This window comes from Pleurodeles waltl, chromosome 7 (genome assembly GCF_031143425.1).
Source record: "Pleurodeles waltl isolate 20211129_DDA chromosome 7, aPleWal1.hap1.20221129, whole genome shotgun sequence".
In the NCBI taxonomy this organism is placed as follows: Eukaryota; Metazoa; Chordata; class Amphibia; order Caudata; family Salamandridae; genus Pleurodeles; species Pleurodeles waltl.
The window spans coordinates 863739015-863766751 of NC_090446.1; the positions used below are offsets into that span (position 1 = coordinate 863739015).

At 45.1% G+C, this 27737-nt stretch overlaps 1 protein-coding gene across 5 annotated transcripts in view; it reads left to right on the top strand.

Annotated features, from left to right (window-relative positions):
- TMCO6 (transmembrane and coiled-coil domains 6) overlaps nt 1-27737 on the top strand; it is a 184348-nt gene that overhangs the window by 75501 nt on the left and 81110 nt on the right. For all 5 annotated transcript variants that reach the window (XR_011194155.1, XM_069199391.1, XM_069199389.1 and 2 more), the window contains exon 9: nt 11189-11300. Coding sequence is in view for 4 of the 5 variants with exons in the window: in XM_069199391.1 (XP_069055492.1) it covers nt 11189-11300 (112 nt within the window). In the remaining variant the exon portion in view is untranslated. The remainder of the gene's footprint in view (nt 1-11188; nt 11301-27737) is intronic.

The following is a 27737-nucleotide window of genomic DNA, read 5'->3' on the forward strand; positions in this document are numbered from 1 at the left end:
TGGTTATTTCTTGTCTGGCTGTGCATAAAGTCAATGACATTGTTTCTCTTTAGGTGAATATAGTGGGGAACTGTCTTTTTGGGAGGCCCAACAAGGTGTAGTCTAGGAACCTAGGAGTACTTCTTTGGACATTGGCATCAAGAATATCCGTCCAGTTGATGTGGAGGTTAGGACACTCACATTAAATGTATACAAGTGACTCTTCCTTTGCACCATTTTCAAGATCGGTCTTTAGATGCCTTGTGCTCCTTCTTAGCTAATTCAGGGAACAAATATAGGAACTGAACCCTGAATTGGTCCAATGAACTGGGAGAAGCCAGTGCATCATCAACATACTAAACAAGTGTGGACCGTCTAGGAAAGGCCAGCATGGCCTTCTATAAGTGCTTGTGAAAAGTTAGGTGGTGACTCTGTATACCTCAGGGGAGCGGGGAGCCTGGATCATGTTAGTTGGGACCCTCAGAAAATGAAGGCGAAACAAAATTGGTTATTTGGATGCACAGGAATAGAGAAGAACCCAGAACATAAGTTAACAACTGTGAACCAGGAGGCAGTCCCCGATATACTTGCAGAGTAGTAGCGTGTTTGTCAAAATGGGAAAACCTATAAAATAGCATTGATAGCATTTAGGTGTTGCACAAAATGTTAAGTTTCTTCACAAACTTTTTGACAGGTGCAGTAACGGTGTTACAAATGCTTACTTTGGACACTAAAATGTTCGTGTTGTTATTAAAGCATTAATAACTGGTCAGTTTCCTACACTCGCTTTAGGATTAAAGCCCTCATTACGAGGCTTGCAGTCATCAGACTGCCAGCCTGGCCGTGACGGTCTTACCGCCGCGTACCCAACGGTAAAGACCGCCACATCACAAGTTGTGGGGTTTGGCAGAAGCCAAACCTCTGCAATGCCGCCTGGCCCACAGGTGCGCTTTCACCTACGTGGTAGGCAGTGAGCACCTCCAACCCAGTGGCAGGCCTCAGCCTACTGGCCGGATTACAGAGCTCTGGGCCGTCAGGATTTCCGTGGCAGCCACCCTGCCATGAAAACCCTAGCGGTAACGCACCCGGCGACAGAAATCCCCATTCGGCACACACACCCCCACACGTCCACATACATTCAGACACCCCGTCCACACATTTGCAAACATCCCCCACCCCTACATGCACGCATGCATTCACATACACACCCCTCAGCATATGCATACATTCACACAGACACCCCCACTCACTCGCATACGTGCAGACACACACTCCGATTCACGCGCACATACACGCACACAAACATTCACATTCAATCGCAAAGACGTATGCATTCACCAACCCCTCCGCATACCATGCACCCACACGCACAGACACCCGACCTGTCCCCTACACCTGACCGCCTCCTCCACCACCCACCCCCCACCCCCCCCTCCTCGTCGGACGATCAACTTTCCTTTTTGCGGCGAGCAGGTCGTCTGAGAGGGGATGGGTCCTGGCGGTTTTGCATCGCAAGTTCTACAGTGCCATGCAAAGAAGCTTTATCATTTCATTCCAATGGGTTGAGCTAGGAAAACACTCCCAGTGTCTTTAACATGTTGAGACCACAATGATGACCTGACTGGCACTCTAGCACATCAGACATAGGTTGGAGAGAGGCATTTATTTGTTTAGTCCTCTGTTTCACACAAATCCTATCTGAAACTAAATGGGTCCTCCTTTACCACAAGTTTACTGAAGCGTTCCCATACCTGGGACATCAGGGCTAGCAGATGTACCCTTTTGAAGTCCCCCAGGAGGTAACAGCCCTCAAGAAGCATCCTCTCCCAGTTGGGTGTGTTAATTTGCAGCAGCGGGAGGTGCTGCAGTTGTGACGCCATGTAATAATATTCAAAGTCGGGGGTGCCATGCACCCCTTCTCATAGGGCAATTTTAGCGTGACCAGTTTTATCCTGGGGCGTGTGCCTTCTCAGAGGAATTCAGAATTCAAAGTATCTAACCTTTCAAACACCGATTTTGGAGCAAACTCATCGTGCCCTTTAACACATACAGGCATCCAGGGAGGAGAATCATTTTAAAAACGGGTACCGTGCCCGCAAGGGACAATGCAGCTTGCTCTAGAATGGGACAGTCTTCTCTAGGCCTTCCAAGAGGCTTCTAATATTTAGTACAAGGTCTTTAGATGAGTTATGAGTCACATGTATCCTTAAATACTTCAATGATTTAGTTAGCCACAGCATTCCTAAAGTCAGATAGCTCTCTCTCCTGCACGTCTAACAAGGGCACCCATGGGGAACACTCTGGATTTGTTCCAGTTAGTAGTCAATCACGATACCCGCCGGAAGTCCTCCAGGTTTGTAATACACGTGGTACAAATGATCTAAATCTCAAATATACACAAAAGTATCCTCCTCATACATAGACGCCATGTCACCGAGCCAACCAAGTTGTTCATCTCTCTAGGCAGTGTGTTTGCTAATGGTTCAATGGCTCTGGCTATGGCGAACAAGAGAAGTGACAGTGGGCAACTCTGTCATATGCCCCATTCAGGTTCCCAGTTAAGAAACACCAACCCTCCTGTATGGACCTTGGCTTCAGGGCGAGTGTACAATAATTTAAGCCATCCAATAGCACCTGGTCAGAAGTTCACCTTCCTGAGGGCCTCAAACATATAGGGGGTCATTCTGACCGCCGGGGCTGGGGTCGGCGGTAGCACCGCCAACAGGCTGGCGGTGCTCCGCCGGGCATTCTGACCGCGGCGGTACAGCCGCGGCCAGAAACGGAAAGTCGGCGGTGTACCGCCGACTTTCCGCTGCCCATGGGAATCCGCCATGGCAGCGCAGCTTGCTGCGCCGCCATGGGGATTCCGACCCCCTCACCGCCATCCTGTTCCTGGCGGTTCCGCCCGCCAGGAACAGGATGGCGGTGAGGGGTGTTGTGGGGCCCCTGGGGGCCCCTGCAGTGCCCATGCCAATGGCATGGGCACTGCAGGGGCCCCCGTAAGAGGGCCCCACTTTGTATTTCAGTGTCTGCTTTGCAGACACTGAAATACGCGACAGGTGCCACTGCACCCGTCGCACATCCTCCACTCCGCCGGCTCCATTCGGAGCCGGCATCCTCATGGAGGGGTGTTTCCCACTGGGCTGGCGGGCGGCCTTTTGGCGGTCGCCCGCCAGCCCAGTGGGAAACCCAGAATACCCGCGGCGGTCTTTTGACCATGCAGCGGTATTCTGGCGGTTCCCTCCAGGCGGGCGGCTCCCTCCGCCCGCCGGGGTCAGAATGACCCCCATAATCCCAAACCACTGTATCGAAAGCTTTTTCAATATCAAGTGAGGCCACAGCAATATGGGTCCTACCCTTGGTCAAGGAATTTTCTCCATGCTCCAGCCACTGAAGATTAAATATTGTACTTCGTTGTGGGATAAATCCTGTTTGGTCTTCGTTGACCAGCATTCACATAACTTCCGCCAGGTGGCAGGCTATCAGTTCACTCACTATTTTGATGTCCGTGGTGATCATGGATAGCAGGCGGTATGAACCCTCAAAGTGGTTCCAAACCAGGCTTAGGGATTATTAACACCACTGCCTCTATCATCAGCGGGACAGGAGCCAGCTCCGAAGTGCCTCCTCTGTGAACTGTGTCCCTCCCATCCACACCCCTGGTTCCCTCATCCCATTAGAGTTTGAGAGGTGTACAATTGCCCCAGCTGGTGCTCCCCCAAATGGATTTCCCAGTCCAACTGTCCGGCCACTCCTACCATGCAGCCTATGGAAGCTTCCTCTGAACTTCCATCTTCATGGCCTCCCATTTGGTAGCCCTATGGGTAGTTGAGCCCCAGTCCTCCTCTAAATACATTGTCAGAGTATGAGATAGATAGTCAGTGAACTCTGCATCTAAAAGAACCTGTGCCCTCAATTCGCCAGGTGGGCACTCCCACGCTGGAATTTCAGGATCACAGGGGAGTGGACAGAGAGGAGTCTGCCCAAGTATGCCATATCTACATAGGCAGATAAGCGTTCTTGACTGAAAAATAAATAATCCAATTTGCTATACAAGCCATGAGGCTGCGAATAGTAGGAGTAGGCGATTATAGAGTCGCCAAGGGTCTACCAGTCGCATATGTGTGATGGTATCAGTCAGTTGCATGGTTATTTTAGCTGGGGGGGGGCAACACTCGCCGGGTGACTTTCCAGTTGTGAGGATATCATGCAATTAAAGTCACCTGCCCAGATCATAAGGATCCATAAGTGTGGCATCATCAGCGCCTGCAATTATGGATAAAGGTAGATTTGTCAGTGTTGGAACTATAAACATTAAGAAAACAAACAGGCTCCCCATACAAGACCTCCACCAGCATAAGATATCAACCCTTCGGGCATCTAAGTACCTACCACCAGGGGTGTGGAATTTAATAAAACATATACTTGTGCATGGGACAGTTTGCTGCATAAATCTACTTGTTTTTTAATAAAATCCACTTGTCCCCTTGGTGCCACGCAGTACAGGGATAAATTATGGCAGCAATCTCATTATATAAGAGGTCTGATAACAGCCTTTTTTACATTGCCACTGCTCATACTGTAGTAAGGTTTGCATTCTAGCATTTCCTGCAGTTTGTTACCTTTCCACAGTTTTACCTGCTGGGGCTGGAGGTAGCATTAAACATTAGTTTCAGGGTTGGAATGCGCTTTGGAGTCTGGTCAAATATATTAACTTGCATGTTTTGGGGGTTTTCACCAGCTCTTCTCTAACCTTTTCCCATACTGAGAAAGGTTGGAAATGTACTCCTGGCAAGGGCAGAAATAAAAGGTCTTCCACGGTTGGGAAGAAAGCGATTTGAGGGAAAGTGAACGTGTATTCGCTCAACGGATTTTCACATGAGCAAATCTACACATGCATATTTGTTCGTGCTAAAATTAAGTTTGGAAATATTTTCTAAGAGTATGATTTCCTGGCTTACTTCTATAAATGATTGTGAATTCATGAAATCTGCAAATCTGCAGTATTGCAAGGACATATATCATGACTTAAGAATTGGGACCAAAATTAGGTCTTGAGTTAACCAAGATCTTTTGATTTTATTAACTTTCCTTTCTCTCTCTCCCCCCACTGGTTTACCATTATAAATATTTTTGGGAATACCAGCATGTATCAACACAGTTTAGTAGATGCTTAAAAGAAATGTTACCTACACTTTCACAGTAGGTGGGCAAAATGTTTTACCCTGGTTGCATTTGTTGTGAACATTTAATTTAAAAGCAAAGACTCATAAATCTTTCTTTCAAGCTTCTGCTAATATTTGCATCTAATCAGAGAGCATTCTGGGATCCTTATTCATAACCTCATAAATTGAAACCTTTGCAAATGTGTGTATGCGTCTCTGTCAGTTGTGCAGTCCGAGCTTACCTTTCCTTACATTTCCTAATAATAAAGGATTTGCATTAATGAGCCATAAATACAAGTTCAAACAGCATTTACACATGGTTACCTTAATAGCAGCCAATGCCCTTCCCTGATCCATTATGTGGGACTGTAAACTGGCAGCCAAAGGGTTTGTGCTGCAGGGGGTTGGGCATACTTGTCCCAAGGGCAGAATAAACATGAAATTTTCTTGCCCTTGACCTCAAACAATATGTCCTGGGAGTTCGGCTATAGGTATTCCACAACCCTATTCCATGCCACAAAGGACAACTGCCTGTCCGCCCAGATAGATAGCCCCCTAGCATAAGAAAAGTAGACTGCAAAAAAAACTGTCCCCTCCATTTTACAGCCAATTTACTGTGTTCTTGCAATGTTAAATGCATCTCCGGAAGAAGCACAACATTTGCCACTTTGTCCTAATGTAGGCAGAGACAGTTTGGTATTTAGTATAGTTCTTTAAACCCCAGATATTCCATGTGAGCATTATAGTTTCCTGGGCCATTATGGTGTGTCACGTCCAGTCTCTCCATCTCCAACCGACACAACAGTGAGGGAGTAATGCAATGGAAAGCCAATTTGTCACCTCAGGGGCGCACTGAGTGCCGTGGGACCCCATGCAAGCGCTGCACAATAGAGGAGGATAAAAACACCAGATAAAACAATAAAGAAGCTCAAACCCAACCACCTGAGGACCCCAACATGGAACTATGATATGCAAACTCTGTCCTTACTGTCCAAATATTGACTCCGCCCACCATCAAACAAAACCAAATAATCAGACATGTTCTGTACCATGCAGGACAAACCCGCAATTGATCAACTTGAGCACCGGGGTCCGGCAGACCAAAAGAAAAAGGAACACCGAACAGGCACCATCTTGCTCCATTCACCCCAGTATTTAAAGCTGCATAATAAAATCATACATTAATATTCCAACTGGCAGCACCAAGTTTTGCCCTCTGGAATTCCTATCCTACATGAATGGGACAGGTTCTTGATGTGTCTGAGCCAGGGTGTACCGAGATGTTTGTCGAATCAGTTCTGCTATGGCATCCCTTTAAGAGCCCAGTTCCCCAGTGGTCGAGAGGTGTACCCGGTATGGTAATGGTTTTAAGGCAGTTACACAGTCAATATACTTAAGGGCCATGTCAATTCTCAATGGCGTAAGGGGGGTACTTGTGGGCAGATTTGATAAAACCCTAATAAACCTATTTTCAATCAGTGTTAGGGCATGACAATTGGTGTAACCCCAGAGCTTGGCACCATATATTGCTGCTACCACTGTTGAAGCTTTGTAGACACTAAGGGCTGGTGAAATAGCCCTCCCACTTAACCCCCCCATAGTGCCCTTGTATTCCCTAGCGATTGTAGACACGCTCTGGTGGAGAGTAATTCTGCTCTTTTCAGTTTGTATTGCCCACATCAACTTGTCTGCTAACCTTACTCCCAGGTAGTAAAAATATTTGACCTGCTCAATAGGAGCTCGCCCAGTGGCCGTCTTGCCCAAAATGACTTGTACGGGTACAGCACCATGTACTTGGATTTAGAAGGATTTATTTTCAAACCTCTGCTGCTGCAAAAGAATCCAACTGTTTGAAGGCCCATTAGGGTTCTTGAGATGAGGAGGGTATTGTTAGCAAACATCAAAATTGGCATGGGAACACCAGATAGCTTTGGGGCGCCATGTTTACACTATGCTGGCCAGTCCACCGTGCCAGTAATGTACAGGCTAAACAGAGTGGGCACTAATACGCATCCTTGTCTAATTCCTCGCTTTATTGAAATTTGGGCCGTAACATGCCCCCCCACCCCTAAGTCCGCTTCACCCTTGTGTAGGTATCAGAATGTACAAGTCTCAAGATCTGGAGGAGATCGTCAGCGAGGCCATAAGATTCTAAAAACCCCCACAGTTTTTCCCTTGGGACCAAATCAAATGCCACCCTTAAATCAATAAAGGCGACATAGAGCTGGACCCGCCTGATGATAATATACTTCCAGCACACAACTTTAAATCGAAGGAATTGATCGCGGGTACTGACTCCTATCTTGAACCTAACCTGAGAGTCCTCGAGGATATGCTGTTCAGACATCCTCCGATGGAGCCTCGCCAAGACTTTCCGTGACAATATCTTTTGTCTGATGTCAATTAAACTTTTAGGTCTATAATTGGCAGTTGAGTCTCTGTTTCCCTTCTAATATATTGGCACAATCACAGCAGCATGCCATGTGGGGGGGGGAATCCCATCCCCCCTCATGACTGCTTTGCGTAGCGCATGGAGATACGGCACCCAAATCTCAGGATGTGATATAGATCATCGGCCCACTTAAGTATAGAATACCTATCTCGGAAGTTAAGGAATTGTGCTATGATTTATCTCAGGGTTGCTCAATGTTTTGGATGTGGGGCAAGCACCCTATTTGTACATTCTACTGAGAAGTACTTGGAGAGGCCTTTGGGTTTCAGTACAGTAAGGATCCACTCCTCCAAAAAGAGGTCCATTGATGGTCCTTCTACTCTCTCCAAAGAGCTCAGAAAGCAAAGACTAATGCTGTGGGACCTTCCTTCTGCACGCTCAGCTCTCATATGCATCACTGTCACTCTCATTTCAGTCAATGCTCAGCTTTCTCAAGTATCACCGTCACTCTCATTTCAGTCACTTGAGCGTGTAGCTCCCATGCTGAAGCCTCTGTAGCCATTGTCCTATAAGCAAGTTTATGAAGATCCTTTCAGAGGAACATCGTTTCTGTCGCCAAGGAGTCCACTTTGTGCCCCAGGGCCTGTTGTGTATCTTTGATAGCAAGCATTAGATCCTTGGTCATTAGTTCCCCCTGGGCCTGCACCCCCATGCCCTATGGCTGTGTGGGTTTTCGTCCTCTCTATTACTGCAGTAGTATATTGTACATTTGTGTTATTCTGGGACTGCTTTTCTGTGTTTGTCACACACCATAATGGTGAGCAACACCAATGGAAGAGGCCTCCAAAACTAACTCGTCCCACCCCGAGGCAGCTACTCACCTCGCTTGTTAGGGCAAAGTCCAATGTCATAGAAGAGGGGGAGTACCCTCGAATCAGCATGACGCTTGGAACACTGGTAGAACCCTCTCCTTGGGTTCCTGGCCTGCACAGAAATTCTTATCAGTACGGGAAGAGTCAGGTGAGCCAAAATGCACTACAGTCCTTGGCCTCTGCAGGCACTAGATGCGGTTACCCAGGTCATCTTCGAGGAACGATCCTCCGCCAGAAGTGCTAAGAAATCACTTTTTGCAATGCAACACAGGCGTCCTCTCCCTTATCCCCTCCTGGTAACAATCAAAGCTGGAACACTTGCTGTTGCCTAGATTAGTACCGGGGCACCTCACCTCCACCAGGGACAGGTGTCCATCTACACGGAGTCCTGTAGTTATTCTCGACCCTTCAATCTGTTCCCTAAAGCCACATCCTGCCACGGAGCCTCAGTCCCAGCAATCACTCCCTGCCAGTCGCCTCTCCCTTCTTTGTGGCAGCCAACTCCTCATGGCGCTGCAGTTTTAGGCAGCTGCTCACTACAGCGGGAGCCCCAGCCAGCGCTTGCCCCCATACAAATCGAAAACTGCGATGAATACCCAGTACTCTGTTTTGATAGCCTAGCTCCTGCAGTAAGAGTCAAAATTGTACATAGGATTATGCAGGATTAGCGGGTGGGCTCCGTGGAGATGTGCAGAAAAACACATCTATGCTGCTATCTTGCCAGCTAGACCCACATAATCTTTAGTATATAATATAATCTGGAGTCCTCTTTTCTGACGTTTATTTGATTTTGATTTATTGACCCCCATTTTCTGTACAATGCATTCATCCGCAACCAGGGAAGAGAGCCTTCTTCTGTAGTTCATTCCATGGAGGAGGTGTGGTAGAGCATGTAATAAGGGAAAGGGCAGGTCTAATAGCTCTTCCCTTCTGCTATCATTGAGAGGGAATGAAAAGTGTGGTCACGCTCGCCCATTGACCCTTTTACTTCGGAAACCTCTAGTCAGAACCCTGGAGGCTCGCAGAGGATCCAGGGAGGCCGGAACAACATACCGCTTTAATCCACTAATTCATCCACTACTCATCTGTACTGAGATCTATGCAGCCTTTGCTCTTCTCCACACTGTCTAAAGCCTCCAAACATTTTAAAATATGCTAGCACCTGTTGACGTGATCAGCAAGCCAAACATTAGGCAGTTCTCCACCCAAGGTCCCACAGAGACATTTTCTTTCTTACTTATACAGCCTGGGATTTGTCACGTGGTGTTTAGCCCAGCTCTGGTTAACATGTCTGGCCATTGGAGGGCATTTTCAGGCTTGCACACTTATTAATGAAGATGAAAATCTGTGCGCATAAAAATCAAAGTCTGAAAGGGTTTATTTACATAAACAAAACTGATGATCTTTGAATCTCGGCACAATTGTAGAAGTGCCATATACATCACTCAACGTACAGGAAGGCAGTCACCACAGCACCCAGCTTGTTGGGTAACAGAAAGGCAGACAAGAAGCCATTTTGACAGGGCCACTTGCTCTAGGGTGTCACAGGAACGCCCTTAAATTGCGAAATTCTCCTCAGAGGCACTGAGGCCACGAGTTTGTGTTAGGGTTCAGAGGAGCTCCACCAAAACATACTTACTCTTGTCCTGCTACAAATGCCCACCAGAAGCTGTGCTTTAGAGGCGACTGCCTAAACTTAACACACCTACAGTCTGTTCTTGAGATTCTTGTAAATCTGATAGCCACTAGAAGCTGATGAAATATGTAATGTAACTGACTTTTAACTGACTCAGGGGGAATGCGCAATAGCGGTTGTGAGGGACTCTGAATCATGGAAACTACCGTCAACTTCAAAGAGCTAGTGCGCTTCCTCGCTCCATCCAGAGAAACAAACTGTTTTGGGTTGGGGGGGGACGGAGGGATGAGATTTTTGCACATGCAAGCTCCCACATCATAAATGGACCCCGAGCGGCCTCACATGCAGCAGGCTACCATACTGAGCCATACTGTATATTGTACAGTCTGCCATTGGTATGTCAGTGAAGCCCTTTCCAGCCCCCTTAGTGTCTATTCCACCATGTCCAGTATATGCTGGTGCACATTCTAATTAAATAATTCTATGTGCCATTAGCATTCGAAAGTCCGAACATGGACATGATTGACATGCCCGCTTTCTCTCAAACTTTCCCCCTAATTAATCCCGCTTTTGTCACAGTCATTAATTATTCCTCCTCCACTGTGTCTGTTTTTATGCACTTGGAGGGTGCATCTAGCTAAAGATACAAACAAACATTATTTTCCTGTAGCATACTGGTCAACAACAATAATACCCTTCCTTACTTTATGAGTAATAGTTTGTCAGGCTTAGTGTCCCACTTTTCAAGTTTATTTCAAACTACATTTGGGCAAGCAATTTGTAATTAAGGCTTAAACATGTCACAGGCGCTTGTCCGGTCTGCAGAACTCTTCCTTTATTGTTATGGTTCATTGTCTCCACTTTGTGTTGTTCCACGGAGTATGATTTTTGAAGAGAGGGCAACATGTCTTAAAGCTTTGTGTACACCTTCGAAAGCAATCCAAAGAATTTTAAAGTCTGAATTTGATGTAGACATTGAATCTTCAAGGTTTTCACATAAAGTTTTAGCATGCATTTCCAACTCAGAAATACTTGCCTACAATGCAATCTAAACGTAGGTTCAAACAATAAATCAGCTTTCGGTCTGTCTTTCATCCAATAAGTCCTGATTGCACTTTATCTTTTGTGGATATTGTTTTCACAGCAAAGTGAACAATGTCCTGGTCCTCTCCCAAGACGCTGTACAGACTCTGGTGAAACTGCTGGTGGATACAGCCTCCTCTGTCTCCCGAGATACTGCTCAAGGACTGGAGTTGGTAAGTAAACAAATGCAGCCTCCAGTAATATCAAGTGAATGACTGCAGAAAGCAGTAGGCTTTTTCAGCAACCTTCCATGTGTAAATCTAAAAGAAATCTGAAAATAACCTGTGGGTAAAACATTATTAGTAATAAAAATAAAAAAACACTCCGAGGTATTATGTTGTTCATCCTGATTTGATACGCAAGTGTCTATTTCTGGATTCAAATGATTCACATATATTAAAATGCAGAAGTACATTACAACAAATAACTGTCAAAATCTACTCAACAGACAGAAGCATGTTATGCAAAGCAGGAGGCTTAACTCCCCATATCTTTAACTAGGAAACAAAAATAGAAATATATTTAAAGTTCTAGTTTTACCGCACAAACGGCTCTGTGCTTTACCCATAAATGGACAGATCAAACAAGAATTGCACATCTTTTGCAACACAAGGCATAATGCTACATAGGCCAACATTTCATTATTTTTCTATGCAAGAAATACTGCCTTAGAATGCCAAATACAATGGAAAAGCTGGACAGCATGTTGTGGGCTAATTGTGTTTGAATTCTTGTGATCTTGAACCTCCATGCAACATCTTTTGATTGATTACAGTTAGATATTCCTAAATTGAATCCCTCTTGTTTTTAACAGGGATCTTTTTTGTTCAACATACAAAAAGAGCAGTTTGTTGCATCTTAGTGCAAAACATGTTGCAGCTCTCACGCCTAAATATTTCTAACCACATGCAGTTTATTTAGAGAAACTGTACTTACACTAAGTAGAACTTCCATGTACTAGTTAAATAAAGCCAGCCTTAATATATAGCTTCCCCGTGATGGCTTCTTGTATGGTAAGAAAAATATAGGACCATAATTTAATGTAGTTTATGTATACATATGACATAAGCTTCCTTGCTATGTCAAAAGTGTGCTTGTTTAAGCTAGCCTGTCACTATGTGGTTTTATTGTAATTCCTAAATCTAAATGCTTCAGTCATCCTGGGACCTGATTTTTGGAAGAATTTCCTATGCATGACTGTATTACACTGTACTCCCACAATTCTGGAGAACCCCATGCCTGTTTCCTAGAGTGAGCCCAAATATCTTGTGTGTCCATTGAGGAGACTCCAACTTAAAGTTTATAAGATATCAGAACTAAGATCTGGTGTTGAGGATGCAAGTTAAGTGCACCCTTTGGTTGATGGTGGTTAATATTTCCACTACCTTGGTAGGAGAGACTGACTGTGTTGCCAGCAGTACCTATAGTCGACATGACAGGCCTGTGTTCGAGTATTTCTATAGAGGGACAGTCTATTCAGGTTCCTCCTTTTTAAGTTTGTACAATCTTCCCCCAGCTGGGTTCCCTTGCCTTCTTTATGTATGGCACATGTATGAAGAACATGTACATATATGTATGTGTCTGGGTTGATGAGTGTGCCTGGCTTAGTGAATGGTGACGTCAGTGTTGGGCTCAGTATGGTCTTCTGCTACTTTTGAGGCTGCTCGGGGTCCATTTTGGATGTGGGAGCTTGCATGTTCAAAAATCTCATCCCTCTGTCTCCTGAACCCAAAAGAGTTTCTTTGTGTGAGCGGAGGGAGGTAGCACACCAGCTCTTTGACGTTTAGTGTAGTTTCCCTGTTTGAGAGAGTCCCTCCCAACCCCCATTGTTCATTCCACCTGAGCCAGTTCAAACCAGTCTCTCTGGTGGGACTACAGTGATAGAAAAGCTGGTCACAGGCTTATAAGGCTGCGGTAATGCATCGCCAAGTCTGCAGAAGCCTAAAGATTTGAAATTGCATATTACCTAATTTCCCAGCCCTGTCACCAGTACAGGCCACTTTTTCTTATCAACTAAGGAATGTCTACATACCAGTGCAGATGAGAATGTGTGATCAGAGTGTGGAAACTTTGCTGATGACTCCGCCCCACCCCCCAACAGCACCAGGCAAGACCAAGTCTGAACAAGGCTGGAAGTGTTGCTACTGATATGCATGAAGAGGAAACGCCTTAATGACTTCATTAGCTGCTACTTAACATCTTTTACACTTTTTGTACCCCAGAGCGATTGTCACATAATTCATTTTACTTTTCTTTCTCTGACTGCAGAGTGAGAGTAGTTTGTAAACACCAGTATTAATCTAAAAAAAATAAGCAGCATGAGACATAGCCTGACATTTGACCTCAAGCATCGAAGCGCAGCAGATATGTCAAAAGAATTACAGAACTCAAAGGCATCTATGTTTATTGCTTTGACTTTGTCGACCCACCAAAAGTTGGCAGGCATCCCACTAGTGGGTCGCGATCCACACTTTTGGATACAGTCATCTATAATATATCAGTCAAATAATACATGATTCAACAAAACCATTGAAGGCACTGAAATAAGGACTGGGCTTGTCGGATCACAAAAGAACCCTCCACAAAAAGTTAAACCATCTTAAAGAAGTTGTATTTTGTATGATAGCAAACCTTTATAGTGATTTGGGTGATAGCGTGGGTTTTGAGGGCAAATATCTAGAACGTATGACAGAACAACTTCTGAATAAAATCAATAATGATTTGTTTAGAAGCTTGCAACATCTCTTGGAGATGGGCAACTCAAATTCTTCAGCCTTTTCTAGAAAACTAGGCATTAGCCTACTTGTTGGTAATCCGACTTAGATCAGATGTTATACCTATGACCTGCTCATTGCTAAACCTACTGACTCTTGATGACCCTTGTGACAGTTGATTTGTTAGATGACTTTGGGATTCCTTTCACCTTAAAAATTTACACGTCACCCTGTAAGAAATGTAATCTGGGGCAGTGATCTGTAAATATAAATGTTGACAATCTACAGAATTAGAATACAATGTGAAATTGCTGCCTCTGCACCTACTGAATCTGTTTCTCAAGTGGCTCACACCACACCGCTCCTCTCAACACGTTTGTTAGACTTTTCATCCTTGGCGTGGTCTCCCTTAAATTTTTGCCTCTGTTCCCCAGGTTGTTGAAGTGTGCTGGACTCTGATTTTTTTTTTTTTTTTTTAAACATCTTTTTTTTTTATCACTCACTGTACAGATACATGACAATAGATTCTACTATTTCAGTGACAGGATTGATCTGATCTGTGATAGCATGATACATTAACAACAACTTAGGTCTAGTTACATCTCTCAAGATTCATCTTCTTTCGTACACAGTTGAATCAGGAATTGTAGGTGGTGCTATGGACAACAGTTTTGACGGTATCAGTTTCCATTTTTCCGCATTTAGAGTGTTACGGTGGTGTATTGTGTAATATTGCCTGCTATAATGTGTGCTCCGACTGTGTGTTTGTTACTTCCTTGTGGAACGCATGAGGTCTGTTCTGTTCCCCATTATGTCCGGTGTTGTGGGTGCACGATCCCGCAGTGTGTTTATGTCCCGTCGGCATTTCCCCCATAACCCTGCCATTCGAACCCTTGCTGTATGCTGGGTCAATATCAGTCTGTTTGTGCATTCACAATGGGTGTATTCTGTGTGATTATTTTCCCATGTGTGCAGAGAGGGATATCCTCCTCCCACGGTCTTATGTTATTATCGGGGTTCATGGTGGACGCTCGTCATTTTTGACCTCCAACTTAGTGATAAATGTTTCCCAAGCATTGCTTCCAGTGTGTGTCTGACCTCTGTCTAGTAAACTACGTAGTACTTGATGCTCCGTTCGCACCCAGTGCAATGTCGAGGCCCGCCACGCTTTCAATTCTGGTGTTTTAGGGGCTTTCCAGTTCATTGCAATCAATCTTTTGTACATTATGAGTGCTAGGTCTGCAAACCTATGGATGTATCTATGCTTTTTTTTTCCTTATCCTAACACCCAATAAGCAGGATATGGGGTCCAGCGGGAATAAATGGTCCGTTATCTCTGAGATGTCAGCCACTACTCCCCGCCACACCACCTCCAGGGGACCACACTCCCAAACCATGTGATCGAAATTGGCTGACGGGGAACCGCAGAGAGGGTCAGACCCAGGGAACATGCGCCTCAGCCGAGCAGGTGAGAGGTACGTCTGGTGTGTATAATTGAATTGGGTGTACTGGAACCTGGGGTTTCTTGACACCCTTTGTCTTATCCAGGTGACTGGTTGACACCTGTTCGGTATAAGTCAATAAGGACGCTCCATGAAGGACCACACGCCAATTATGAATACAGTTTAGCTTTACTAGAATTTCAGGTAAATGTAGGTATTTAGCACATTAACAATAGTGGAATAAGAATAGCAATGAAAAGCATCTATTTATATATAAGTACACTACAAAGAGCATCTGTGTATACATATGAGCAAAGAGTTCATTGACAAATCTAAGTTTGGAATAACTGTATACCAAAATATGTTACACTACGATGTTCAGGAAGTAAAATATAAACAAGTTGAATACTTCAGATAAGCTTTGATTTACTGCACACCAAAATGCATGTTTCATTTACTGCAGCAGGCTCACACTACGATGTCCAGAAAGCAAAATATAAACGAGCTGAATTCTTCAGATTAGCTTTGCCTAACTGCATTCCAAAATGTATGTTTCAATTACTGTAGCAGGCTCACACTACGATGTTTAGAAAGCAAAATATAAACGAGCTGAATACTTCAGATTATAAACACAGTGCAAGTATAATAATCAATCATAATAATAGAGCTGAGAAACAAAGGCCTTTCATCCCTGTGTGGAACTTAACTTAGTCCATGAAATGCTGGGAAGCCCTCTACTGCCTGCTTGGACCTCTCTCCCCCTCAAGCATCACGGTCTCTGAACAGCAAAACAGGGAGGCAGCGCTGGGCCATGGCAGCTTTCACAACCCCATCTGCGAGCTTCAAATCCCTCACCCTCACTTCAGTGCTTAAATAACTCGAAGCTTGGATTCTATCTCTTTCTGGAATTTTCTAGCTATGTTATCAGTACTTGGCTGCTCTGCCCTTCCCCAGCCTTTGTTTTCATTCCATCTTCTCCCTGTACTCTCGTTCTCAAGGTTGAGATGGAGCCTTCTACACAAACAAGCTTGAAAATAATATCATGAACTTTTCCACATTGTTCGGTGATTTCAGCAGTCATCACGCTCATCTACACTGCTCAAGCTAATTAACCCTTCGCGTCACCATTTCTTCTGTACCTTTCCCTATACTGATCACCCTTCGAGTGTGATATAGGGCCTGCGACCAATCCTCAGGTGATAGCTGGTTTGGTAGAACCGCGTTCCATCGACCCCTTACATTCTCCAATCCAGTTTCGGGGAATCTATTTAAAACTTTATAGAGATTTGTTATGACTTTAGTTTGATTGTCATATAGCAACATATGGTGTAGTGCGGGGGAGATAGTTGGTTCCCGGTCGCCTGACGACCACGCCTTCTTAATTAAGTGGCATATAGAATAATATGCTATAAACTGCCCTGGTCCCACTGACGTAAGGTCTTTTATGGATTCAAATGACATTAATACGCCTTCCTCAAAGCAATCTCCTACTGTTAATATCCCCGCCTCTGCCCAAGCAGCAGTAGAGTACATTCCAGACATATTACCCCTTCCCGGGATTTGCCCTAGGGGAGTAAGGGGAGAGTATGAGGACCCCATGCGGCCCTTTTGTATATACTGTTTCCAGCATTCATGTGCAGCTATCATTAATGGATTACCGGAGGCACCTTTCGCTAAATTATTTGACAGCCATGTAATCAGCGGTACACCGTGCAGCTGTGCATTGATCCATGCAGATTCTGGTCTGTGTATCCAGTTTAGTATCCATTGCAATGGCGCGGAAGCAAAGTAAAGGTCAAAGTTGGGGGCGCCAAGTCCACCCTCACTTAATGGACGATGCAGGGTGGCAAGTGCCACTTTGGTCCTGCCCCTTCCCCATAAAAGTCCAAGTAGTACTGTATTTAATTAGCGGAAAAAGCTTTAAGGCACTGCGACCGGCAATGCCGCAAAATAGAGGAGGCGAGGGAGTAATAACACGTTCGCCACCGCCACTCTGCCTAGCGGCGACAGTGGCAGTGAACACCAGAAGCGCAGGGATCCCTTCATGGAGTTCAGCACGCGCCCCAGGTTGCCATCCCTCAAATCTCCAGGCTTATGATAAATTTTAACTCCTAGGTATTTGACCACCTCAGGCGTCCCGTTGGAGCGGTCTGACTCTTCTCCAATGGCCAATCAGCCAGTGGGAACACACAGGATTTATCCCAGTTCACCACCAATCCCGATATTCTCCCATACTCATCTAGCAGGGAGATCACCGAAAGCACTGTTTCGTACCCCCTTCTCACGGATATCAATGCATCGTCCGCATGTAACAAAATATTGGCGCGAATTCCAGTCTTGAGCACCCCTTATTGCTCCCCGACCGCTCGCAGCTTAGACGCCAATGGTTCCATCGCAATGGCGAACAATAAGGGAGAAAGTGGACACCCCTGCTAATGGGGAAGCTGTCAGATACAATGCCTCCTGTTTTCACCCTGGGTTCAGCATATAATGTCTGCACCCAGCGTATGTAGCTGGGACCAAATCCCATATCATGCATAGTTGCAAACAGGAATTCCCAGCCTAGTGTATCAAATGCCTTCTCGATGTCTAATGACATTGCCACATTATCGTATACCCCCGGCGGAGTGTCCCCCATGATACTCAGCAGCCTACGGATATTTAGAAATGAATTTAGTTTTGGGATAAAGCCATTCTGGTCTTCGTGTATTAAGGTATGTATTATGGGAGCAAGCCTGTTTGCCAGAATTTTACCCAGAATTTTGCAATCTAGGTTTAGGAGTGAGAGCGGTCTATATGACTTAATGTATGAAGGTTCAAGGCTTTGCTTAGGAAGGACCACTATCAATGCTTCTCTTTGTGTAGGCGGGAGCAGACTACGGGACCACACCTCCTCAAGCACCACCAGCAAGTGAGGTTTCAAGTGTTTCGAGTAAGTGGTATAGTACTCTATTGGCAGGCCATCTATTCCTGGTGCTTTGTTTCTGGACATCTGTGCTATGGCCATCTCCAACTCTTCCATTTTTATAGGAGCCTCCAATGTCTCTTTGTCTGATTGTGACAACTGTGCTAAGGGCACCCCTCCGAGAAAAGACCCCAATTGTTGGGTAGTGCATGCTGTCTGTCCCCTGTATAAGCCCGTATAATAGCCCTTGAACTCTTTGTTGATCGCTTCCTGACTGGTGGCCATAGTTCCAGGCCCTATAGGAGCTTGGTGGCGGTCCTCACGAAGGAGCCACGCCAACAGTCTCCCCGATCTATCTCCTTCTGTTCGTAAGCGCATCAAGTGGTAGTTGTAATCGTGACGGCGGAGCAGTAAATCCGCCTCGTCATATTTTATGCGCACGTCTCTTAGTTCTGTGTATGGTGCCCTGTTTTGTGCCACTGCAACTTCCAGAGCTCTCATTTCTTTCTCCAGTTTGGCGACCTCAACATGAAGGGTACGCCGCACCCCCTAAGTGGCCGATAGACAATAACCCCGAACAACAACTTTATGAGCATCCCACTCCATCGCTCTTGTTTCTGTAGAGTCCCTATTTATTTCCCAGTACTGTCTTATTGTTGTGTTCATTTCTTCTCTAAAAGCCTGTTCCTGGAGGGCATCCACCTGTAAGCGCCACGTGGGGATTTCGGAGCGTCTCCTGCCCCATCGTAGTGTCAGCATTAGTGGAGAATGATCAGATAGCGTTTTGGCCAGGTATCCAGTGTCCTTAACTAGGGAGTATATATCAGGGTTCCCCCATATAAAATCTATCCTGGTGTGTACCTTGTGGGGTGCTGAATAGAAAGAGTATTCCCTTTGCGTAGGGTGTCCTATCATATAGTTTAATGTCTCCAGCCCATGCCAACGGTGGACCAGTGACGCTCCCACGTGTCAGCCCTCTCGGGGTGGAATAGATCGATCGAGTAACATATCCGGTGTACTATTAAAGTCTACCCCCCCTGCCTTCCCCACACACACACGGCCGGCGCTTCAGGATTCACTGGTTTCAGTGTGCGTATGAATTCAGTCAGCGCGTTGTTAGGGGGGTAGATCCCTATGATCGTGAGTTGTCTACCATCTAGTTGCCCCTCTATTACCACATATCTGCCCCCTGTAATCTATCCTATGTGTGTGTTGGACATACAGTACCCCCTGTGCTATCCACACCACAACCCCCCTAGCATATGCCGAGTATGATGTGCCCAAAATCTGTCCTCCTCAATGCCCCCCTACTGCTCTCAAATCGGCCTCCAATAGGTGTGTCTCTTGTAGGATGGCAATATGTATCCCCTGGCGCCTGAGGCAGGTGTGAATTTGGTGTATCTTGCCCTGTGCTGCCATACCCCGCACGTTCCACGTGATTATGTTGTATTCATGCATAGCGTGGATTGCAATCTGAGCCATGTTTTGTTGTAGAGTATTTGTGTATGTATTATGATCCGGATTTCAGTTCCGCCCCAGATTATTCTGTTCCATTTCTGATATTTATTATAGACTAACAGCTGTAGCAAAATACTTTGCAATTTAGAGAGACCTAGTGAACATGAGTACATTCCCACCCGCTACCCACCCCAACTAATCCCCAACAACTATGCTGAACTTGCATTGTTCTAACTGCTGTCTGTAACAGCAGAATACTCAACACACTTCTAACAGTGAAAAACCATATGTCATAAGTCATATTGATATTTGGCCCCCAACCTTGAAACAAAAAAGAATACATATGTCGGCGCTCCCGGAGTGCTGGCCTCTCTATCACAATGAGCTCAATATTGTAAGTTACTAGTATATAGAAAGAGAAGGCTATCCAACTAATACTTATGTGTAAAGGCAGTGTCTTTCTTGTTCTGTCCAGCTCTTTGGTTCCAGAGCTCCGCTATACTTCCACGGAGCTCAATGAGGAATGAGGTAGTACCACCACTCTCTCCTCTAACAGTCATAATGCATCTGCAGATCTGGGTGTGACCTTCGGGCCCCTCAGCACCTCCAGTATCGTCGAGTCGGAGCTAGCTGAGTCCAAGTCTATATGGTCATTTAGATTAGTCTGTAGTGCGCCAAAGGAGTTCTGCATGTGCAAAGTTGCTTCCTTCAAAACCTTTGCTCTCTCTGCCGCCACTTGCTTTTCGGAACATTGGGCCTTTAAGCGGTTTCTGGGTCTCCTCCGTGCCAGTGAAGCAATCCATGCTTCGCCATCCCCCGTTCCCTCCTGGGGCTGCGCCAAACCTTTAGCGTGCATCCATGTCCAAGCATCTTCAGGGGTGGTGAAAACGTGTGTTCGATCATCCGAGATTACTCTCAGTTTAGCAGGGAACATCAGAGCATATTTAATGTTGTGCTCACGGAGGCGCTGTTTGATTTTCATAAAGGAATTGCACTGCCTCTGTACTTCTTGGGTGAAATCCGGGTAGGCAGTGATAGAAGAGCTCTCATGTTGAATAGGGCCTTTACTGCAGAAATGTTGCAGTATTGCGTTCCGGTCTATATAGTTTAGAAATCTTGCAATCAACGGTCTAGGTGGTAACCCTGGAGCTGGTTGTCTGCCCGGGACTCTGTGTGCTCTTTCCACCGAGAAAAACTTTGATGGGGCACCGTGCAGTACTTCTTTGATCAGCCATTGCTCCAAGAATAGTTCAGAGTTTTGCCCTTCCGATCTTTCGGGAAACCCCAAGAAGCGGACGTTGTTACGACGGGACCTGCCTTCTGCTTCCTCAGCGTGTCGCCATAGGACCTTCACCTCGGAGTCCAAGCATTGGATTTGTTTCTGGTTCTCTACGACCAATGGGTTCAGCCTGCGCAACGTGTCCTTCACTACACTGACTCTTTCTGCCAGATTGCGGTGGTCCACCCTTAATAGATTGAGGTCTTGGGATACTGTGTCTATTCTATTTTCTAATGAGGATTTAGTGTCCATAATTGCCTGCAGAATTTTCCCGAATTGGGTCGAGTGGGCTTGCAGCGTGGTTTCTAGGGATTGTAAACTAGGCATTGTTTACTGCTCACCTGGTGTTACCGCGGGTACAGGGCGTTCCTGGGCTATAGCTGTCTTGGATTTCCCCGCCATGACCCTCCGCTCAGTGTCACTCCACAGTGATTTGGATCAATGCTCCAATGTATAATTTGCACATTAAGTTTCCCCAGTAGATTTGCTCCCACGATCCAGTTTAGAATCACTCCATGCGGGCCCTCCCGCTCTGCATCAGCAAGAGTCCCCACGGATCGAGGGATTCATAGATCGACCTGTTTTGTCTTTTCACCCCCTTTTTTGCGACAGCAGCGGTCAGTGTGAAGGCTGATATCCCTATTAGACAGCCCACTTGTTTTGGTTAATTTGTGGCTTTGGGGGGAACAACGCAGTGTCCCAGTTCGGGGAGCAGATCTCCCTCTTCAGCTCCTATGTGGGCCGGTGTCTGGGCCCTATCCAGCCAGCCATGGCAGCCCAGCGTCTCCACTCTAGACCCCTGAATCCAGGCACGTGCTCCCCACAATCTCCACACTCCCAGCGAAGGATGAGGAGTGGGGGACAGGGTCCCCCCCACTCCACAGTATTTTGCTTCTGGGGGCCACCGAGGTGCTCCACCTGCCGCTGCCTCGCCTCCCCCGAGAGAGGGGGGGGGAGGAGGACCACTTGGTTGTGTCGCCTCCCCTTAGGCCTTTCTAGGCACGGAGATCCGCAGGGACGCGCTCGTCACTCTGTGACGCCTCTCCACCCCTCAATTGGTTCCCAAGGGGCTCCGCTGGACTGGGCCTGCATTTTAAACTCCTCCGGGAGCGCCGATCAGGATCTATCAGTGGGCCCGGGACGGAGCCTATGTTTCAGGCACCCGTCGCGGCTGCGCCCCGTGTGCTGGACTCTGATTTTACTGTTTTTGTTACTCTGGGCACTTTACCACTGCTAACCAGTGCTAAAGTGCAAATGCTCCTTTACAAAATGTGTATGTAATTGGCTTATCCATGATTGGCATATTTGATTTATTAGTATGTCCCTAGTACAGTGCACTAGAGGTGCCCAGGGCCTGTAAATCAAATGCTACTAATGGGCCTGCAGCACTGATTGTGCCACCCACATAAGTAGCTCTGTAATCATGTCCCAGACCTGCCATTTCAGTGTCTGTGTGCAGTTTTAACTGTAAATTCGACTTGGCAAGTGTACCCACTTGCCAGTTCTAAACCTTCCTTTTTCTTACATGTCAGACACCCCGAAGGTAGGCCCTAGGTAGCCCACAAGGGCAGGGTGCAATGTATGGTTAAGGTAGGACATATAGTAATGTGTTTTATATGTCCTGACAGTTAAATATTGCTAAATTCGTTTTTCACTGTTACAAGGCCTGTCCCTCTCATAGGTTAACATGGAGGCTACCTTTAAATCTGATTAAAGTGTAGATTCCTTTTGGGAGTGGATGGACATGTGGAGTTTGGGGTCTCTGAGCTCACAATTTAAAAATACATCTTTTAGTAAAGTTGATTTTGAGATTGTTTGTTTGAAAATGCCACTTTTAGAAAGTGGGCATTTTCTTGCTTATACCATTTCTGTTACTCTGTCTATTTGTAGATTCCCTGTCTGGGTCAGTTTGACAGTTGGGCTTGTTGCACCTCACACTAGACAGTGACACAAAGGGAGGAGCTGGGGTGTAACCTGCATATCCCTGATGAGCCAACTGGGCTAGGAGGGAGGGGAAGAGTGGTCACTCACACCTGAAAGGGCTGTGCCTGCCCTCACACAATGCAGTCTCCAACCCCCTGGTGAGTGTCTGGGGCCTGGCCTGGGCAAGGCAGGATTTCACATTCAAAAGAGACTTTACTTTGAAGTAGGCCTACTTCAAAGGAGAAATTGGGTATAAGAAGGGCACCCAAAACCACAGACTTTAGAAACCCTTCTGGAAACAAGAGGAACCTCTGTCTCTAGAAGAGCTGAGGAAGAAGACCTGCCCTGTCTGTGATTGTGCTTTGTGGAGCTATCCTGCAGTTGCTGCTTCTGCCAGAGTAAGAGGCCAAAGACTGGACTTTGTGTGCCTTCCATCTTGAGAAGAAATCTCCAAGGGCTTTAGAGCTTGCCTTCTGTTGTTTGAAGACTCAGGGACAGCAAAGACTTCTCACTGCCAGCACCTGGAATCTCTGGAGAGACTCCTACTCTGCCCTGTGGTGCCCATCCATTTCCTGGGACTCTGAAAGGAGAAGCTGGCAGCCTAAAGACAGGGAAATCCACGCACAGAGTGCCGTGCTGGGAAAAGATCGATGCGTCGCCGATCTGCGGCTGAAGAAAGGACGCGTCGCCGGCTCCGCAGCTGAGAAACGACGCTTGCCGGAAATGCGACCGAAGAATCGACGGACGGAGCAGGAGAAATGACGCGCAGCATCGCTGATGAAGGCTGGGAGATCACAACCCGCGCTGCAGGGTTTTCGGATCATCGTGCGGCTGGATTTCCGACTCAAGTACCGCTATACGGGGAAAAACAACGCAAAGCCTGCCCGGACCTGAGAGTGCTGGTCGGATCGACGCATCGCTCTCCTGCGGAGAGAAGAAACGACGCACCGCGACCAGGCGAAAGGAGAAACGACGCACAGTCCCACTCGTGAGTGGAATCAACACATCGCAAGCCCTTTTTGACGCGCACTCACCTGTGTGGGGTTATTTTTGACGCGCCCAAGGTACTTTTTCACGCTGACAGCCTTAGTGTGTGTTTGAAACTGCTTAAAGACTCTTTTTTTGCATTTTTATTGATAACTTGACTTTTGTGTATTGTAGATTTTTGTTATTTTGGCCTTGTTTTGTTTAGATAAATATTTCCTATTTTTCTAAACTGGTGTTGTGTCACTTTGTAGTGTTTTCATTAAGTTGCTGTTTGTGTTGGTACAAATACTTTACACCTAGCACTCTGAAGTTAAGCCTATTGCTCATGCCAAGCTACCAAGGGGGTAAGCAGGGGTTAGCTGAGGGTGGTTCTCTTTTACCCTGACTAGAGTGAGGGTCCTTGTTTGAACAGGGGGTAACCTGACTGTCAACCAAAGACCCCATTTCTAACAACATTGATTTGACATCTTCCTCTCTCGACCAGCTACCATCTTTAACTCGGGAAGATAAGAGGTTGAAAGAAATCTTGAACACAGATAAACTTAACAATTAAAAAGAGGATATTGTGAGGTATTAAAAGAAAATGGAGAGAAGCGTCATAAGCCTTAAACAGACATACCCTCAAATCCAAACATGCAATTTATTAGAAAACAATTCTGGTGGCCAAAGTTAACTAATTCAGCAGCCACCTGAATGGGGCTAAAAACAGACAGAGAAATATCTTTCAAATACTGCATTTCAACGATCAAGTTTAAAATTGGGGCAGAGAAATGTAATGAGTTTGTGAAGGTGAATCTGGTCCGACAGAAACTCTGTTCCTCCTCCATCTCAGATTCCCCCCGATATAACTGTCAACAAGAATAAAAATTCCTCACAGTTTCTGTAAAGAGGTGAGACAAATGATGAGAAACACGCTGGATATATTGAATGAAATGAGTCTTTAATCCTATTAAATAAATGCTTCAGCCATCCAGCCTGACGAACTGTTGTCTTTTTCGATTCAAACTACATGACGAGCGAGTCAGTGTTCTCGAACCACTCGTCATGTACAGCACACCACACATCTCCTTTCAATATTTAATGCGAATACAAATTCAAAACTAACTCTTCAGTTATGTTAACAGTTTAAGAAAATAAAGATATCAAAATCATGAGAAACATATCAGTCACTTTAAAATATAATCCTTAAAATGTTGAGGAATTATGCTTCTTCTTTTGCTTTTCCTTTTCTCATTAAGTAAACCTCTTTTCTGATTATCAAAGTTATTCAAGGTCAGTTTTAACTCCGTGTTTTCCCGTTCTCCTGAGGGAACAAACTTCTCCTTGTGAGACTCAATGACAGAAACCAATCTGTTGAGATTCTAAATTCTCCCATCTGAAGTTTTAACCGCATTCTTGAACAGCTTGACGACTTTCATGGGTCTAGTATATTTTGACCATTCAGCACATCCAACAGGAGCTTACATTTTTACCACATCTCCTACATCAACTGTCTTTTCAAAAACCTTTTTCTCATATCATAATCTTCTTTGCTCTTGAGTAACAATTTTTCCTCTCTTTCCCTCCACTTTGGTTCAAACAAATTAAATGTATTCTTATTCCAATCCATCCATCTAGGACAAAGCTTGGTGTTGGGAATCCTTCTTCTGAAAAGTTCATACGGAGATTTGCCAGTAGTCGCATGTGGTGTGAAACGATATGCTGTAATCCTCCTCATTAACTCTTTTCTCCAATCTAACCCATTCACTCTTGCAAGTTGAAATGCTTTCCTTGAAATATCCATTAAACCTCTCTACAGCACTATTCGTTTCAGGATGAAACATAGCTGTCTTTTTGTGAACAACACCACAACTTTCAGGATATTCCTCAAAATCTTTTGAGCAGAATTGTGGTCCATTATCCAACAGTATTGATGTAGGAAACCCCTCCTTACGAAATATTTCCTCTACAAATAATCTGACACTGTTAGAAGAAATATCACACATTTTTAACTTCAACACACCGTGAATATAAATCCAACAAAACAATAAGATAGGGAGTCGAGTGTTCATTTTGTAAAGGACCAACTATATCAATAGCTACATCATCCCACGGTTTGTTTGGGACTCTTCTGCAAATCATAGGTACATTACGTGTTTTCAAAATCTTATCATTAGCCGAGCATTGAATGCACACTCAAACTATTCTTTCACTCTCCAAATCCATGCCAGGCCACCAAAAAATCTGCCCTCAAATTTTCTTTGGTCTTCACAATCCCTAAATGACCATTGTGAGCTTGATCTATGATTCTCTTCCTTAGTTTGGAAGGTGGAATTAGCCTTGTTCCTCTCAACAACAACAACTTATCCATTGCTAATTCCTCCTAAATCAAACTCCAAACTTTCTCCAGATTCTTGAAATTCCCATTTCTCATAGTTTCAATTACTTTGCATAATTTGGTATCTTCTTTCAACGCATCCAACCACTCCTGCTCAGTTATCGCACCACAGGTAATTTCCTTTACACTACTATCAATTACACAAACATCTCCTTCAAGTAAACTTGCCCAATCACTTTCTTCACCAGGTCCAGTAGCATCAACCAATCTTGAAAGATGATCAGCACTCACATTCAATGCCCCAGTTAAATAAGCCATCTCAAATTTGAAATCTTGTAATCTAATTATCCACCTTCTTATTCTGGCGGACATGCAGGTTATTCCTTTGCAACTGAAAACCTCCACTAATGGTTTATGATCAGTTAGAACTTCAAACTCCAATCCCCATACAAAATGTAAAAAAAAATTAAGAGCCCAATATATTGCCAAGGAGACTCTTTCAATTACAGAATAATTTTTCTCTGCCTCACTCAAACTTTTCGATGCACAAGTAATTAACATTCTCTCACCCTTATCTTCTTGCATAAGTACTGCACCCGATCCTTTTTGCTCTAGCATCTGTGATTACAAATGTCCGTCTCTCTGGTTTGAATGCTTGGAGACTCTGAGCCTTTTCTAACTCCTCTTTTATGTTTTGAAACTCCTCTTCACAACCAACATCCCACTTGAACTCCTTTGTTTTTTTTTTTAAACAGGCTTCTAATATTTACCATCTTTTCTGCCAAATTTCTTATATATCTACCATAATACTCAAATATACCTAGAAATGAGCTAACTTCTTCCTTTGTCTTTGGGGAGACTAATCTACTAATAGTATTTACTAAATCCAACTTTGGTCTTACTCCATTTCCTGAAATCAAATGGCCCAAATATTCTACTCCTCCCAAACCAAACCGGCATTTACTCTTCTTGAGAGTTAGACCCGCTTTGCTCAGGCGTTCCAACACTGCGTTTACTCGTTCTAAATGTTCTTCTGTGGTATTCCCAAAAATTATCACATCGTCTTGATAACATTTCACTCTTGTTAGACCCTTCAGAATTTTATTAATCACCCTCTGAAATACGGATGCAGCTGAAACAAGACCAAAAGGCATTTTTTTAAATTTATAAGCACTGAAAGGTGTTATAAATGCTGTCAATTCCTGTGAACTTTCCTCCAACTCTACTTGATGGTATGCTGAAGCCAAATCCAAAGTTGAAAAATACTTTGCTTCACCAATCACGGACACAATTTCCTCTATATTAGGAAGGGCAAACTTGTCTACTACCACCTCTTTGTTTAAAGCTCTTAAATCCAAACACAGCCTAATCTCTCCATTACTTTTCTTGGCTACCACAATGGGTGCCAACCACTCCGTAGCTTCCACCTCCTCAATTACTCCTAAACCCTCCAATCTCTTCAGTTCTGCTATAACTGGTTCCTTTAATGCTAACGGAATTCTCCTCAGCTTTGACACACTTGGTACAGCATTCTTCTCCAATCTGATCTTATGCTTATACTCCTTGAGGCATCCTAAACTGTCAG